Source organism: Capronia epimyces, assembly GCF_000585565.1.
Source record: "Capronia epimyces CBS 606.96 chromosome Unknown aczIQ-supercont1.1, whole genome shotgun sequence".
In the NCBI taxonomy this organism is placed as follows: Eukaryota; Fungi; Ascomycota; class Eurotiomycetes; order Chaetothyriales; family Herpotrichiellaceae; genus Capronia; species Capronia epimyces.
In genome coordinates this window covers 4,924,099-4,939,819 of record NW_006912904.1, presented here as the reverse complement: position 1 = coordinate 4,939,819, position 15,721 = coordinate 4,924,099, and the positions used below count along the sequence as shown (strand labels likewise).

The 15,721-nt window shown below is 53.5% G+C and overlaps 7 protein-coding genes across 7 annotated transcripts; 3 read left to right on the top strand and 4 right to left on the bottom strand.

The window, feature by feature from the left end:
• Positions 1-152: 152 nt before the first annotated feature.
• On the bottom strand, positions 153-2,335 carry A1O3_01790 (uncharacterized protein; the record flags this gene model as incomplete). Its single annotated transcript, XM_007731933.1, has 2 exons — positions 153-2,056; positions 2,113-2,335. 2 exons carry the CDS (start codon positions 2,333-2,335, stop codon positions 153-155), a joined length of 2,127 nt encoding a protein of 708 aa, XP_007730123.1.
• Positions 2,336-4,953: 2,618 nt separating this feature from the next.
• A1O3_01789 (uncharacterized protein) lies at positions 4,954-6,656 on the bottom strand (the record flags this gene model as incomplete). Its single annotated transcript, XM_007731932.1, has 2 exons — positions 4,954-6,221; positions 6,284-6,656. The coding sequence occupies 2 exons, from the start codon at positions 6,654-6,656 to the stop codon at positions 4,954-4,956; spliced, it is 1,641 nt and encodes a 546-aa protein (XP_007730122.1).
• A 764-nt stretch (positions 6,657-7,420) lies between these two features.
• Positions 7,421-8,441, bottom strand: A1O3_01788 (uncharacterized protein; the record flags this gene model as incomplete). The annotated part of the gene is made up of 2 exons (XM_007731931.1): positions 7,421-7,920; positions 8,000-8,441. 2 exons carry the CDS (start codon positions 8,439-8,441, stop codon positions 7,421-7,423), a joined length of 942 nt encoding a protein of 313 aa, XP_007730121.1.
• Positions 8,442-8,950: 509 nt separating this feature from the next.
• A1O3_01787 (guanine nucleotide-binding protein subunit beta-like protein) lies at positions 8,951-10,149 on the top strand (the record flags this gene model as incomplete). The annotated part of the gene is made up of 3 exons (XM_007731930.1): positions 8,951-9,030; positions 9,083-9,527; positions 9,724-10,149. 3 exons carry the CDS (start codon positions 8,951-8,953, stop codon positions 10,147-10,149), a joined length of 951 nt encoding a protein of 316 aa, XP_007730120.1.
• Positions 10,150-10,400: 251 nt separating this feature from the next.
• On the bottom strand, positions 10,401-12,755 carry A1O3_01786 (uncharacterized protein; the record flags this gene model as incomplete). Its single annotated transcript, XM_007731929.1, has 1 exon — positions 10,401-12,755. The coding sequence occupies one exon, from the start codon at positions 12,753-12,755 to the stop codon at positions 10,401-10,403; it is 2,355 nt and encodes a 784-aa protein (XP_007730119.1).
• A 526-nt stretch (positions 12,756-13,281) lies between these two features.
• On the top strand, positions 13,282-14,449 carry A1O3_01785 (NAD-dependent histone deacetylase SIR2; the record flags this gene model as incomplete). The annotated part of the gene is made up of 2 exons (XM_007731928.1): positions 13,282-13,404; positions 13,460-14,449. The coding sequence occupies 2 exons, from the start codon at positions 13,282-13,284 to the stop codon at positions 14,447-14,449; spliced, it is 1,113 nt and encodes a 370-aa protein (XP_007730118.1).
• Positions 14,450-15,029: 580 nt separating this feature from the next.
• Positions 15,030-15,569, top strand: A1O3_01784 (uncharacterized protein; the record flags this gene model as incomplete). The annotated part of the gene is made up of 1 exon (XM_007731927.1): positions 15,030-15,569. One exon carries the CDS (start codon positions 15,030-15,032, stop codon positions 15,567-15,569), a length of 540 nt encoding a protein of 179 aa, XP_007730117.1.
• Between the last annotated feature and the right edge of the window lie 152 nt (positions 15,570-15,721).

Below are 15,721 nucleotides of genomic sequence, written 5' to 3'. Positions count from 1 at the left end.
GAAAAGACCCAACGGAATACAAAGACCTACTAGTCGGCGCAAATTCACAATCGTTTGCTGCTCAGACTCAGAACGCAAGCTAAGACACCACCACTTGAAGTACCCAAAAACTTTTTGCGCGCCTTATATACAAGGCAGGAACTGTGTCAAAGTTAGTATGGGACACTCGTCGGCACTGGCTGCAAAGGGGCACTCACGTTCATCACGATAAGCATAGGAATGTCAAAAACATCCCGCTTGACGGTCCAACAATATGTGCATTCCACTTTGCCATCTGCAGAACCTAGCTTCTGCATCCCTTTCTCGCCGGAAATGCCATCCTTCTTCATCTCGCCCGGCCGGCGAGCGAGAGGATGCTCTGGACGGCGAGGATCCACGCCATTGCTCTGTTTGCCTTCCTCGTGCCGTGCTTCGGCCTCGGCGTGGAGGTTCTGCGTGATCTCGTCGTCCTTGGTCCGGTATTTGAGCAGTTTCCCCCTTCCCATGACACTGCCACGGCTGTCGCCAAATGCGAGTCTGGCGAAGTCTTCATAAAACTGAACGACAGAATCATCGTCAAGTAATTCGGCAAGGAAGACGGGCTGTGCTCGCTTCTCATCGTTCTCTGCATCTTGAGCACTACCTCGGGTGGGTGTGTTGAACCCTGTGGCCCGGGCAGTGGTGGTGCCAGACCCACCCGCAGGCGTCTGGCCAGTCTGCCCTCGATTCACATTGAGGTTCGGCGATCGACCCAGGAGGACGCTTTTCGTCCAGCCGGTGAGAATCTGGAACTCCTTTCCGACAGCGGCCACTTCGCCCGTTCTGCGAGCGACAATGGTCGGGGTTCCTACGCCCTCAATGAATCCTTCGTATTCCCACAGAGTCCTTTGGAAGCACTTTTCCATGAAAATCAGGTCCTCTCTGTTCAGGGTCTTGGTGGTGGCGATGAACGAAGGGCGAATAGAGGCCATTGCTTTTGCAATGGCCAGGGTCTTTGAAGGCTGCGCGGCAAACCGTCTCTGCAAATAAGCGATACAGCGGTGAAACCCAGAAGTGTATGGGTGAGGGCTAGTCACGGTGGTATAGATGGAGGACGGATCCCGTGGCCGCTTGAGAGATTTGACGGGCAATTGAGACTTTGCTTTGAGCTGCGGAGTAGATATCATGGGAGGCTGACGATTTCGATTGTCAACATTGTTTGAAGATGGATTTCCCGTCCCACTGACATCGAGAGAGGTGGGAACTTGAATGGCGGGGCTGGTTAGCATTGGCGAGTCTTCGAACTTGACGGCGTTGTTCGGCGTGTCGTTGGTATCGGGAGAGGTCCAATGCGCCGCACTGGATTCTATCGCAAAAGCGTTGGGTGCCATCAGGCGACCTTGGGCACTGTAAGGATCATTATTGCCGTTGGTCCAGTCCGACATGATCGTATCACCGTAGAACTGCTGCCGCGCCGTGGGGCTCTCGCTGAAGCTTCCCAGAGGCATCCGATACGGCTGTGTGATCGAGCCTCTCTGTGTGGCGGTATCACTGGGCGGAGTCTCCCCAGCATTGGTCGCCATGTGCCCGAGCATGCCAAACTCCAGCGCACCGTAGTGGTTTCCAAAGTTCATGCTCGCGAGGTCGAAATTGAACATGGTGGGATCGTCGAACAAAGCCCCGGGCCAACCACCGTTGGTGAGATTGTTTGCTGCCGCCGTCTGATCATGGCCGACGATGGGGCTATGCAGCGGGACTTGCGATCCGACACCGGTGAAGTTGGTATTCAATGGGGACTGTTGCGTGAAGCTTGTGGAGCTCATGCTTCGCTCTTGTAACATGGGAGGAGGCATATGCGCGGGCGTGTGAAAATTGTTGAATGGTTGTGGCTGCTGAAAGAACGTCTGTTGTGACGAGGTGTCACTGGCCATGGTCGAATTCCGTTCCGGGGCAGGATGGCTGAAAAGACTTCCCCCAACACCCGGCATGAGGGCCTCGTTGGGCGCATCGTGGAGATACTTGGCCTTCTTCCTCACTCCATCCTGGCAGGCATCCTGGAGCCCTCGTTTGATGCATCTCTGGCAGGGCCGCTCATCACCTGTAAGAACGTCAGCGGAGAGGTCACGGTTCGCGGTCGTGCCGGTTGGGACATACCACACGTCAGATGAGCACGTTGACAAGCGTAACAGGCTCTGCGAGCCTTCTTCCTTCTCGGTCGGGATGGGTCCTTTGCATTGGCGGACTGTGACCCGTTGGGTTGCTTGGGTTTGTCGTTCTTGGGATGTGGTTCGGCCATATTATCAAGGACTTGCTCGGTTCCACTGTCGTCGGGGGAGGCCGAACGAGAGTGGCCATCTTCGACATCTGAGGCCGTCATATTGTTATAAGCAGACCATCAATCGCTGCCAGAACATGCAGGCTGCAGACGGCCTCGCACAAACAGCGCCAACAGTGACACCGCACCCAAGAGGTGTCTGGCCTGGCTGAGAACCCTGTCCCAGTGGCTGCTTGCATGCAAATCTCGGATTCGAGACAAGGCCCCTCTCGCGTGCAGAATCACGTCAGACCTTGCGTCAAGCCGGTGGCGCACCCCCTACAGGGGACCAAGTGCTTGGGTCTCTACAAACGATCGAGGAGCCAGTCGAGAGAGGTGTGCTGAAAAACTGGCCAGCGCTGTATGACGGCGGCGCAGGATAGGAGGGCCACCAGAAAGGGCTCGGCTTCTCAAGCCAGCCTGCGCAATGAGGTTGGAGACCGACGCAGTACGACTTGGACAGTGTATGACAGAGGTCGACAATCTTTTCCAGCGATTTTGTTCGAAGCAGTGGGAGGACAAATGTCGCGGTGGACTGGCCGAGTAGAGAGCGATGCAATGCACGCTGGTCGCACCACACCGGGACAAAGGAGGGATGTCTTGTCTTGAGAGCGATGCAGGGGGATCTGCGACTCGAGGGACCCTTGACTTGAAGGATTCAGGAGAGGGTCGAGGGAGCGGTGTCTAGGCGTCGAGCATGGTGAGTCTGTCGTGCCGCTGCTGTGATGGTGGAGGCTCTCAGGATGCGGGCAACAGAAGGGCGACTAAGCCCAGCGTCGGGGTGCGGAGTCGGAAAGAGGAGCGAGGAGATGTCGGAGGGGAGGACCAATGTGGCGCTGTCATGGAAGATGGGATGGCAGGGCACATCAGGCATGCGACTGCGACTGTGAGTGCGAGTGGGCGACAGGTCGAAGGGCGGGAGGATGGCCGAAGAGTCGAGAGGAATACAATAACACTGGGATGTGAATGGAGGGGAGTGTCGAGTGTGAGCAGTATGTCCAGAGTACGGAGTACCTTGGGTACGGCTGCTAGTGAGTCAGGACAGTGAGGGATGGCGACAGACTCGGGGAGGAAGCCTATGGGCCGACGGGGAGCCTGGGGCCAGCCTGCTGTCCTCCCTGGTAGGTGCCCGGGAGGACTTATACCACTTAGGTGCCACCACCTAACAAGCCAGTTGGTGCGGAGGACCCTGCGCGCCCAAGGCTACCAAGACCGCCTAATCTTGTTAGCCTCTACTATATCGTCCAGGCAGCGATGATTTGCTGCCACTTCCATTGATTACTGGCCAAACCACCATTCCATTGCCCCTTAGGTGCCCCTAACATCGCTAGGGCACGAACTAGGCTTGCTTGGCCTCCAACCCCCCACAAACTGGAAAATCCGAACCTGGCAGGAGAGCGAGTGAGCAGCTGCGCGGTGTAATTATTGTTTTTTGCTGTGGCACCGATGTTATAGCGATTTAGTCCTCTGTATCCGTGCACCCTGAGCACTACTAGGGAAGTTGCCAACAGTACAGAGTAGTAATTACATATGTAGGTAGGTCCTTAGGATCCCCATGTCAGGTAGCCAGCCAGGCCCCGGAGTTGAGGTGGAAGCTCCCCTCCCCCCTCGAGGGCGGCGGACCGGATAGCCACTCAGTCCTCGGCCGCCTCGGTCACCCACTACTCCATATAATGACACGGATTTGCGATACATTCTACGTCAACACCGCGGTTCGTTGTTCTTGTTTGCTTGTGGCGGACCCAAACACATCCGCAAACCTACCGAACCCCGGCATCTGGGACGATCCAGTTCCAAGGATACAAGTTTCCTATCCGAGCATTGCACCTCGGCATGATGTCCGCTTCATCCTTCCTGTAAGGCTCTCCGACTGCACCCGAGGAGGTCGGAGCTCTACGGCAAAGGCTTGACATACGTATGTGCTACATGTGTATTACTCCGTACTCTGTTGATCTGTGTTGGAGTAGGGAATTCCTCACATCTCGCAGTAGCCATCATATCGGATAGTATACTCCGTACAGATTGCTATGCCAGCCCAGGGGTTCTGCTTCCTCTTGAGACAAAACCCTGTTCTGGTGGAATTGACTGGCACGTGCTCCCTCAGTATCGTCAACCCATTCACCGCATTCCTGTCTTGTGTCTTGTGCAACGCTTCCCCTTGGACGGGCCGTCTCCCATTCGTCCTCTCCCTCCCGTGGCCAATTGTGATCGAGCCCGGGCCCAAGTCTTGACCGCAAATATGGCGCCACGCCAACTTTCAAAGCTGCACGACATCGAGCACGTAGTGAGGGCCACGCATCCACTTCATTGCCAACGCATCTGCGCGCTCAGGCATCGCCTGGCAAGACATCATGAGCTGTGTGAGAGAGACATATTCATGCCCATCGGCTCTCGCAATTCCTACAGCGTCTCCCAAGAACCGCATCGTGCAGGTACCCGTCTGGACCTGGTATTGGTAACAGACCCCATCGCGTGGCTCTGCATATCGCGGATTCGGGTTGCCTTGAAGTGAACCCACTCCAATTGTCAATCCGTCCGTATGGCAGGAGACTGCAGGAGAAGCTGGTGCCAGAGGGTGGATATGGTCGATCGAGAGATCTCAAACCGTGCCTGCAGATCCGGGAGGCCCAGGCTCTGAAATAAAGGGATAACTGGGCCCGGACTAGTCGGTAGCTGCTCCTTTATCCCGGAAGTTGAGAAAACCTGCTCTTTTGACGAAGCCTTTTGCCATAAATAAAGAAGATATAGGGGAAAGGCGCCAGAGCCAGGGTGAGGAACGCCAAAAAGGTCGTCGCCCAGTGAAAATTGAGTGCATGGTACATCTGGAGCCCGAAAAGGGGGAATGCACCGCCAAAGGAGCTGCGTGCGAAAGAGTTGGCTGACAGGGCACTTGCAGCATACAAGGGGTATGCCTCCACGAGAAATGTGAAGACTCCCGAAAAGGTGAGAATGACGCCGAACCCGAAAAAGGACGTGGCGATGATGGGTACGATCCAGTGGATCTGTGGATAGATTGTCCATGCGAACCAAAACAGTCCAACCACACAGAACCACGGACCGACGATCGAAGGGGGAAGCCGGTACTCCGGCTCAGATTTGCTCTCGCCCGTCGCCTTCTCTCGATTCCGGAGCAAGCGCAGGTAGTTGTGATGCCAGATGGGGTCGCTGGCGATGGCGAGGAGCATGCCGATTGTGAGTCCAACAAATGAGAGGCCAACCTGCCACAAGTTGAACCCGTAAACCGTGGAAAACACGAGATTGAAGGCGCCGAAGAAAAGATATAAGATCCCCAACAGGATGGAGGTCAGCAAACACAGGTTGAAGCACATGGGCTCCATGAACAAGAGCATGAAAGGCCGATAAAGCGACCTTACCACTGTCCAGAAAATGGATCTCTCCATAATCTCAATCGGTGCCTTCCACCGTTCATCCCCGGTCTCTTTCCTTTTCCTGCGTGCTTTGGTCCTCAGCACCACCGGCATGTATGTCTCGGGCACGAAAAAAATGATGGTCACCAACATCACCCCAGACCAGATCAGCAGGACGTAATACGACCATCGCCAGGAAGTGTTATAGTTGATGAAGCCTCCAATAATTGGGCCGACACCTGGCCCGATGAAGGGGGACGCTGTATACACCATCATCGGCGCTTGAAGCTGGTTGCGATTGAACATGTCGCCAACGGTCCCCCCTGCAACAGATAAAAAGGCGCTTCCAGAGAAGCCACCCAGAAAACGGGCTATCAACATGGTCTGAATGTTTTCAGCCCTGGAGCAAAGAATCAGCCAAATGGTAAAGAAGGCATAACCCCCTATATATATAGGTCGACGGCCATAGAACTCGGAGAGCGGCCCAAGGATCATCGGAGACAGGCCCAAGCCAAAAACAAAAAGCGAAAGGCCGAGAGTTGCGACAATGCGAGAATTCCCAAATTCCGCGTCCATCTTCGCTATCAAGGTGTCAGTTACACCCTCGCAACTCAAAACTCTGGGAGTAAGGGCTTGACCCTACCGTATGTGGTAGTGTATAGTGACGATGTGCAAGTCACACATAAGGAGCCAAATGCAAGCGTGATCACGACCAGCCATTTTTTGCCCGTGCCCATATTCTTGGGGTTCATCGGGTCATCTGGTCCATCCCACCCAACTTCAGATGCTTTTGTGGCAGAACCTTGGACATCCACCGCTTGGGGACCATTCTCACCGCCGTCTTGATCTGCCTCGGCTACATATGTGCTGTGACCATCGACATAGGATCGGGTGGAATGGAGACTCACTGCAGCCTCGCTGCGGCGCGACGACACGGGCGTCAGTCTTGTTGGAAATTTCCCTTGCGTTCGCAGGGTTCCTTCCTTCTCCTCTGTTGCCATTCGGGTGTCCGTCATGGCTGAAGAAGGGGTTGAGCCTTGTGAGTCACTCGTGACTTTTTGTACGAATATGGACCTTTGAGAGTGGGGGAATGGTTATGGAGGCCATAAAAGAGTACGGGAGGCTAACGAGAGGCCATAGATGCGAGTATGGTTGCAGTCAACGACGTCTGGACCTGAACCTGACGCCTGGAGCTTCTGGTTGGAAAAGATACAGAGATACAGGAAGGCATGTTCAGACCTAGTGGACGAGGAGAATTGCATCTTCGGCATTTGCACCAGGTGGGCGACCTCAATGTAATCACGGTTTTTCGGCATCTCGTCTGAAGGTAGTTCTGTGGAGATGTACGAAGGCGGATGTACATGCCCAGTGTCCATATCTTTTGCGGGCCGCAGTTCTTCCAATGTTTTGGGCGGATAAGGGGCGGACCTCATCCGACCATGTCATTCTGTTGTACGACATCCCGACACAACCCGCCATCGTACATCTTCACAGGTCAAGATGACTCCATTGTAGCTCGAGCCAGAGGAAGCGTGAGGGATGAGTTAGCTAATAACATGCATGTCGCCCAAACAAGGACGAAGGGCGTAGGTGCTTTGCAGAATACTACTACAAGGTGCTTGGTATTCCACAGAACCTCCGCGGAGAATTGATTTGAAGGCTCCCACAAGAGATTACTCCCATGCAGCAAACGTCTCCAGTCCTCGCACCTTGCAAAAAGATTGATTGAGGCAGGTGGCCCCTCCAAAATGTCATTGTCAGCTACCAGGTATGTATCATATCAATCAAAGATTTGAACATCGGGCATTCTTCCCAGGCCACTACCTTTGCTTTTCGGGGCAGCCTTGACATCTTCCAGCACACCACCCGCACTCCTTTCTCTCACATGCCTACGGAGCAACGCCAACACCTCGCTGTCTCGCCACCGCTGAGGCACCGGTCTGTAAGCAGGTTTGAAAGTGCCAACAGTCTGAGCCCACTCTCCACTTCGAGGAGCTCCTTGCTTCCACGTTGTGGTTTCCTGAGTCTGTGCAGCATTCGTAGCCGAGCTCGATGGAGTTGTTTTGCTAGTCGGGCCATTTTGCACGCCTTCTGCCGACTCAAGTGAGGTCGGTGTATTGGCAGGCGACTGTGTTGCCCAGTAATAAATGTCCCAGTCGTTCTCGTCAAGGAATCGGTCGTACTGCTCGAGTTGAAACCTGTTCATGGAGGGTAGGTTTTCCGCTGCGAAAGTGGAGAGCAGGAGGTCAGACTCTAGTGTTCCTCTCTTCCTGCTTTGGTCTGTGGAGATGAGTTAGCAAGGTTCCTCCCAACGCGACATCTCCTTGCTGCGTTAGATTGCACCAGGGCTTGCACGAACATAATAACCTCGCTCGGATAGTCGGGAGGTCTTCCCCAGTCCGACGAATGGGCTCGACGCGAAACGAGATACCCTCCAGTTCACCAACGCCAAACTCTGACGTGCTTACTTTATTGGGATCTCCTGCTTGTGTTCCTCCTGTCATCTTCTCGGTATTTTCGGGTATCTGGTCCTTGGGAACGTAGTTGGGATCGACCGAGCTGATCAAATCTGGTGGAGGATTGTCTTTTCCCACCGACGGCATGTCATTGTTGGCCGCAGGATTTGTGTTTGTCATATGAGGGTTGTCTGCCTTCTCTTTCTGGGACTTCCTGTAGTCTTCGGCGGTAGAGGGTACTCGCTCAGAGAAGCGACATGGCGACGAGGAAATGAGGCGCCTGGATACCGAGTGGGCGAAGTAACGACCGGGGAGGGATCGGGAAAGAACTCGTGTGGGATTCATCCTGGCAAGGCGTTCGATTATTAGGGTAGATGAGGTATGCTGATAATGACCGAGAGGAGCTCATACTCTAGACGGGCTACAGTTGAAGTGTTGTAGATATTTGCTTGCCGACATTGACATCATCGGGGTTAGTCCCTTGAACGCACCAATCATATTGAACGCCTCTCCAATCGGTCCAGCCTCGATCCTGTAACTTTGGTTTTGTGAGACGAGGACGACTTCTATGCGGCATTCTTAGAGGGCAATACTCATATTGGCATGAGACATGTAGGCTCCGTTCACTGCATCGCCAGGAGACCGAGAGACTGTGGCAGTGGATGGTCACGATCAAATCTGCGCTTCTGGTCTTCAAGACCCGCCGAAGGACTTGGCATCTTGCCAAGAATTCGGGCCAGTTTTCGATGCCACACAGAGCTTTTGGCCGATCGCATCGTTAACCTCGACCGCGGGCTTCAAGTTCTACAAGAAAAATACTCCCAGCATTACTCGCACCGGATCCTCAAGTCACCATGGCTGAACAACTCATTCAACGTGGTACCCTTGAAGGCCACAGCGGCTGGGTCACCAGTCTGGCCACCAGCTTGGAGAAGTCAGTCTTGCAGCGACCCCGAAGCCGCGCATTCTCGCTAACCGCGATCTAGCCCTAACATGCTGCTCTCTGCCTCGAGAGACAAGACACTCATCATCTGGAACTTGACCCGCGATGAGGCCGCCTACGGATATCCCAAGCGCTCCCTTCACGGCCATTCCCACATCGTCTCTGACTGCGTCATTTCCTCCGACGGCGCATACGCACTTTCTTCCTCCTGGGACAAGACTCTGCGGTTGTGGGAGCTCTCCACCGGCAACACCACCCGCACGTTCGTTGGCCACACCAACGACGTCCTCTCTGTTTCCTTCTCCGCCGACAACAGACAGATCGTCTCTGGCTCGCGCGACCGAACCATCAAGCTGTGGAACACACTGGGAGACTGCAAGTTTACCATCACCGACAAAGGTCACACCGACTGGGTGTCGTGCGTTCGGTTCTCCCCGAACCCCCAGAACCCCGTCATCGTGAGCGCTGGCTGGGACAAATTGGTCAAGGTAGGAAGGCCCTTGTTTACCTCCGGTTCCTTGCCCAAGATGCTACGCATTCATAAAAGTATTTGCTACTTCAGAGCCCTCGGGCCATGAGACAAACATTCACCAGCGAACTGAGGCATAGTGTTGGAAAATTTTCTGCTGTTAGCCCCCGGGCACGATTGATGGGAGAGTGACTGACTTTCATCAACCACAACAGGTCTGGGAACTGGCTTCCTGCCGCATTCAAACCGACCACATTGGTCACACCGGCTACATCAACACCGTCACCATCTCTCCCGATGGCTCGCTGTGCGCCTCCGGCGGCAAGGATGGTACAACCATGCTCTGGGACCTCAACGAGTCCAAGCACCTTTACTCCCTCCAGGCTGGTGATGAAATCCACGCCCTTGTCTTCTCTCCCAACCGATATTGGCTCTGTGCGGCCACCACCTCCTCCATCACCATCTTCGACCTCGAAAAGAAGAGCAAAGTTGATGAGCTCAAGCCTGAGTACGTTGAGAAGGGAAAGAAATCGCAGGAACCATACTGTGTCAGTCTGGCATGGAGTGCTGATGGCCAGACATTGTTCTCCGGTTACACCGATAACAAGATCCGTGCGTGGGGAGTCATGTCGCGAGCATAGACGTGTGGTGAAAAGGATGGTTGCCTAGGCAGTTAGTTACGGCGAGAAGGGCCGAGAGAACAGGAGATGTCATGTTGGCAAATGGAGATGCTTGCCACGAACAAAATCTGTTTAAGCCATACCCATCTTGACAAAGATGGCCGGAGCCGGCGCATTTGAGGTGTGCTTTGTGCTACGAAGGTAACACGAGACTAGCACGAGAAATGATCAGTGTTCAAACCAAAACGCATCCTCATTGTTGTGTCTCTACTTCAAGAACGTTCTTTTACCATGTTTCTGGCTCTGATGCGCTCGTCCGGCTTCAGCTTGTCGGCAAACTCGCCTCCAGAATCGGCCGATTCATCCCATTCTTCTTCATCCATGTTCATGATCATGCAGATCTGGCTGCATCTCAGAAACGCTTCTCGGAAAGTGTACTTTTGCCCCCTGACCACCACCTTGATGATTTCGTTGATATCGTGCTCGAGTCTTGCCGCCCCAATCTCGTTGACCCGTCCATGGTATGTCCAAAGGCGCTTCTCCAGCATTTTACTGAGGTACGTGATAACAATGGTCAAAAGCTGGTCGTACGTACGCTCCGTCATGATCCGACCGATGGGCTTCGTCAGCGCATCCCAACCTAGTTGGAAGCGCATACGGACTTCGGCCGAAAAGCCATCGCTCTCGCCGGCGCCATCCATCTCCTGAGCAAGGTCTTGCAGTTGCTCCTTTGTCAGCTGGTAGTCTGTGTCCCGGAAGGCGTCCATGAGGATGGGCCGAAGTCTAGGCTTCATCACATTGTGGAAAACCACATTGACACCATCAGAGATGAGCTCGTTCACTTTGTCGGAGAAGATGGAGGAGAAGGAGCTCAATGAAGCAGCAACTTCATCAGCCTCTCCGGGGAAAAGATTTCGAAGGGGCTGATGGGGAGATCCTGCCGTAAGTTCCAATCGGGCCCGTACGATCTGATCGACGTAGTCCTTGGCAACGTCAAGGTTGTTGATAAGAACCAGAAATGATACGATGGTTGTTTCGGGCGGGAGCTGTCCTTGTAACGCAGCTTTGGGATAGCTCTCGTCGCGCATTTTCCTCTGCTCCATGCCAATGAAGTCGGACCCTAGCACTCTGCCCAGAGTCGGCAAAACGTTAGAGACAACGGCTTTCTGTGAAGTGGCCAGTGACTGTTGTAAGATCTTATTGACGATGTACATGATGTCTTCGATGGCAGAGGTAACATGTGGTGGGTTGGAGTTTAGTGGCTTGTGAGGATTGAGTGAGAGATCGGGAGGCTGCTCGTCTAGCTGGAAGGCTTTCTCCACGGAACGTCGGAAAAAGAACGTCGTCATGGTGTTGAATGGCAAGATGAGCTTATCTTGCACCTTCTTCATTAAGCCCGAATGAAGGAGAAAAGCAGGCACCGACAGAGTATCGTCAGCTGGGGTTCCGTTGCACTTGTCGGTAACAAATCTGGTGTATAATGACCATTTACTGAGCATGATTGTCATCTCATTAAGTAAGGCGTCGACCTGTTTCATGTCGACAGATTCATCCTCGCTTGCTCTGCCTGGCACAGGAGAGTTTGCACGGGGGGTTCCGGACGATGCCCGCTGGGTTGGCATAAAGCTTTGGACAAGGAACGTGAATGCGTAAGACTTGATGTCGGTCAGCTGGCGGTCGATCCTCCTTTCATCGCTCCAGGTGTCCAAGATTATTCCTCCTTGTAGGTCAGCTTCGTTCTGGAGCCGTTCAATCACCCTGGTCATCTTGCCGGGGCCGTAGTGACGTTCGACCAGTCCACCATGCCCTTCAATGATCTGCGCAACATGCTCAAACAGTTTCGTCAGAGCATTAGCGTAAAAGAAACCATCTTTGCTCTGGTTGCCTCCTGTACCCGCATTGAGGTTGGCTCGGGCTCGCGCAGCCACCCCTTGGCAAACGTAACGTCCATACACATCGAGCCCAACGTCGGTCCTGTTGATAAGAGGAAATAGCTTGAAGAAACGAGTAATCCGTGCGCCCTCATTGTCCTTGACCGCCTTGTCGAACTCTCTCACAAAAAGACTGCATAGTGACTCAGAGGCAGTCTCCAAGGTGACAGCAGGCGGATCAGGGACTTCAGCGGTTGGAACGATCCTGGCGGCGAACGAACCGTTGATGACTTCGGTGGGTATCTTTGAGGCTCGGTTAAGGTAGCTCGCCGCAGTTTCCCAGTCTTGTGCGGCCCCCATTGACCCGGAGACACCAAGCACACATGCTTTCAGCTCACCGACTTGTTCAACCACGGTCAAGGTGGCCTTGACCCTTGCTTGCTCTAGATCCAGTAGCTTGACAGAGTTGGAGATACGCTTCGCATTGCTTGCAGCATCCGAGAGCATGCCATTGCTTACCGCCCTGGCTTTGGATGCCTGAGCAGTGACATTTGCACGGAACAGGTCGAGGCGACTCAGCTCATGTTGGAGATCTCTCTGTGCATTGATCAGAGCATCAAGTCGGGAAGTTACGGTGGCTTCTTTCTTGTGAAGCTCAGCCAGAGCTGCTCGAATCTCCGTGACAGATCTGGCATCGTAAACACTGGTGGAATCCTCTTCGGGTTCGAGGTCGGACAAGTGGCCGTTTGTTGTCATGATGGAGAGGACAGTTGGCGAGATTGAAGCAAGAGTTCATCGCCGGCCAAAAGCAACGAGCGTCTTTCCCCGCCAGATGTGAACTTCGGGGAGAAAGAGACGAGGGGACCCAGGCTTTACAGCTTAGAGGAACGTGATGCGTATAGTAACAGGCCCTTGGCCCCGACGGCTGGTGGTGATTTTACTACTCCCTGCCACAGTTACTGCTACACAGTAATTAGGAGTAGTAGGGTTTGATGCGCCCCGAGCCGAATGCCAAGTCTAGTTCTGGCCAGTGGAAATCCAGTTCCGCCACTACAGGATGACGAGGCAACTAGGCGGGGCTGCTGGGAAGAAAGTCTGATGAGAATGATAGAGACCTTCCCATCAACAAGTTGATCCATTGCGGTTGTGAACCCGTGCATTTTCTGTCCAGGCTCGAGCTGCCAGAGAGACCGCAAGCCTGTTCCGCTTCCTCCTCGCAATCATAGGTCGCCGACGAAGAGACCGCCACTCCAACCCCCGCCCCGGGCGTTGGACCTCCAAAATGGGTAATGAATCATCTAGTCCTGTGGACGAGGCCACCCCTCCCGCGAGGCTTCATGGGCGTACCGTTGAGGCTGTTGCTCAGTACATCAAAGAGAAGGAAGTCAAGAATATCGTGGTTATGGTGGGAATCCCTTTTGACAACCCCATGGAAACCCGCACCTGACTGACGTGGGCAGACGGGGGCAGGGATCAGTACATCCGCTGGCATTCCAGACTTCCGATCGCCGGAGACAGGACTGTATGCAAATTTGGCTCGATTGAAATTGCCGTATGCCGAGGCCGTATTCGACATCTCATACTTCCGCAACAATCCTTATCCCTTCTATACCCTTGCTCACGAACTATACCCGGGACGATATCGACCAACCGTGACGCATTCGTTCATCAGCCTGCTCCATAAGAAAGGAAAACTCCTCAAACTCTTCACCCAGAACATAGATTGCCTGGAACGCGAAGCTGGAGTTCCGGCAGACAAGATCGTGGAAGCACATGGGTCTTTCGCCACTCAACGATGCATTGAATGCCATACCGAATATCCCGATGACCTAATGAAGGAGATGATCAATAAGAAAGAAGTCCCACACTGCATAAGGGGAAAGTCTTGTAAGGGGTTGGTCAAGCCTGACATAGTGTTCTTCGGTGAGGCGTTGCCTGAATCGTTCCACCGGAATCGCAGTCTGCCAGCGAGGGCGGATCTTGCGATTATAATGGGAACTAGTCTGACAGTCCAGCCGTTTGCCAGCTTACCGTCGTTGGTGAGAGAAGATACGCCGCGGGTACTGATAAATCTGGAAAGAGTAGGCTCTCTCGGCTCACGCCCAGATGACGTACTGTTACTTGGAGATTGTGATACCGGAGTTCGCAAATTCGCAGATGCTCTAGGCTGGCGTGATGAGCTGGAGGAGCTTTGGGAGAACACCAACCCTGATAAGCGCGAGAGGGACAGGCAGGAAGAGCCCTTGAAGACTCGCCAAGAGAGACTTGATGAGGAGGTCGAGAAGTTGACTAAGGACATCGATGCCTCTTTAAAACTTTCGGGTGAGGCAAATCGAAGGATCAAGGAAGAACTTCACCTGGAACAACAAACTACCTCTGCCGACACCACAAACCTCTCGCATGTCTATCCTCACTTGAGAGCAAACAAATCCGATAAGCCTTGCCTATAGGCTTGTGGTTCCTTTCCCATTCACTTCGCCTCAACGGCCGTCCTAAGTCCGTCGGCGGCTCTTTCGTCAAGCACGGTTCCGACTCGATTAGGATTCACTTAAGAGGGCAATCTGAGAGGTAAGTGAGATCTTTAGTCTCAGTCCTACAATTCATTAACGGAAAACAGCACTCAGAACTCCTTCTCCCTTCCTCTAAGCATTCTCTCAGCTTCATCTACCTAGGCATCGCCCAAGAGCCTGCACAGATCGGCACAGCACCGTCAGTATGACGACGTCATCGCCCTCTGCTCGCATTCATTCGAGAAAGAGCAAATACAGCAAAAAGACAGTGCAGATCACAGTAGGACCTTCGAGAGAGCCCTTCTATGTGCACGTCTCTCATCTTGAGGACCGGACCTCTTTCTTCGAGGTTCATGGCCGGCCGCAAGGAATAAACCCGAGTCCAGACTCCCCCGGAACAACCACCTCTACCGCTAGTGAACGAGACCAGACTCTAAGCCCAGCTCCCGTGAAGACCGAGACAGGCATCACAGATGATACACAAACTACAGATAATACTCATAATGATGAATTCGCTCAGATGGTGTATCATCTTGAGGGCTTCGTCTACGAGTCTACCGCTTATGAGGTCATTGTCAACTGCCTCTACAATCAGCTTCCGGATCGTCCGACAACTCGCCATCAATGCAAAACTTTGCTGAAGTCATACGTATTGGCTCTACAGTATCGGATTACCGACCTCCAAGATGCTCTGGTTGACTGTATTCGCCAGTACCACAGAGAATTCACCATCGCATTCGAAGACTTGGTCTGGTTAATCAACAGGCTTGGCCATGGTGAAATGATCCAAAAGATCCCAATGGTGAAATACATGATTGACCAATGCGCTTGGGAGATCTGCTCGAACGGATACAAGTCCTTTGCTCGCCAGAATCCGTGGTTCGAGCCATTCCTTGTGCTGGGAGATCGCCCAATACGAAAAGTCCTGTTTGAGGCTATCACAGAAGTGTCCGACCACGCCGACCCAGCAACTGGACCGAATCGGTACAGAGTCGATGATTGGGTGCATTTCGAGCAGTCAGCCCAGAACATGACAGAATTCGTTGAGCTCGACGACTGAGTCGACCACGGAGGCAGAGTTCGAGATGTGGCATCGATGACTCGGTTGCTCACTAATCTCCCGGGTACTAGTTGGAGCCGACCAGCATTCTGCATACGAAAGGACAATAGGAAAGAACAACGGCGGAAAGGGCTTGCGAAGTGGTTTGGAGT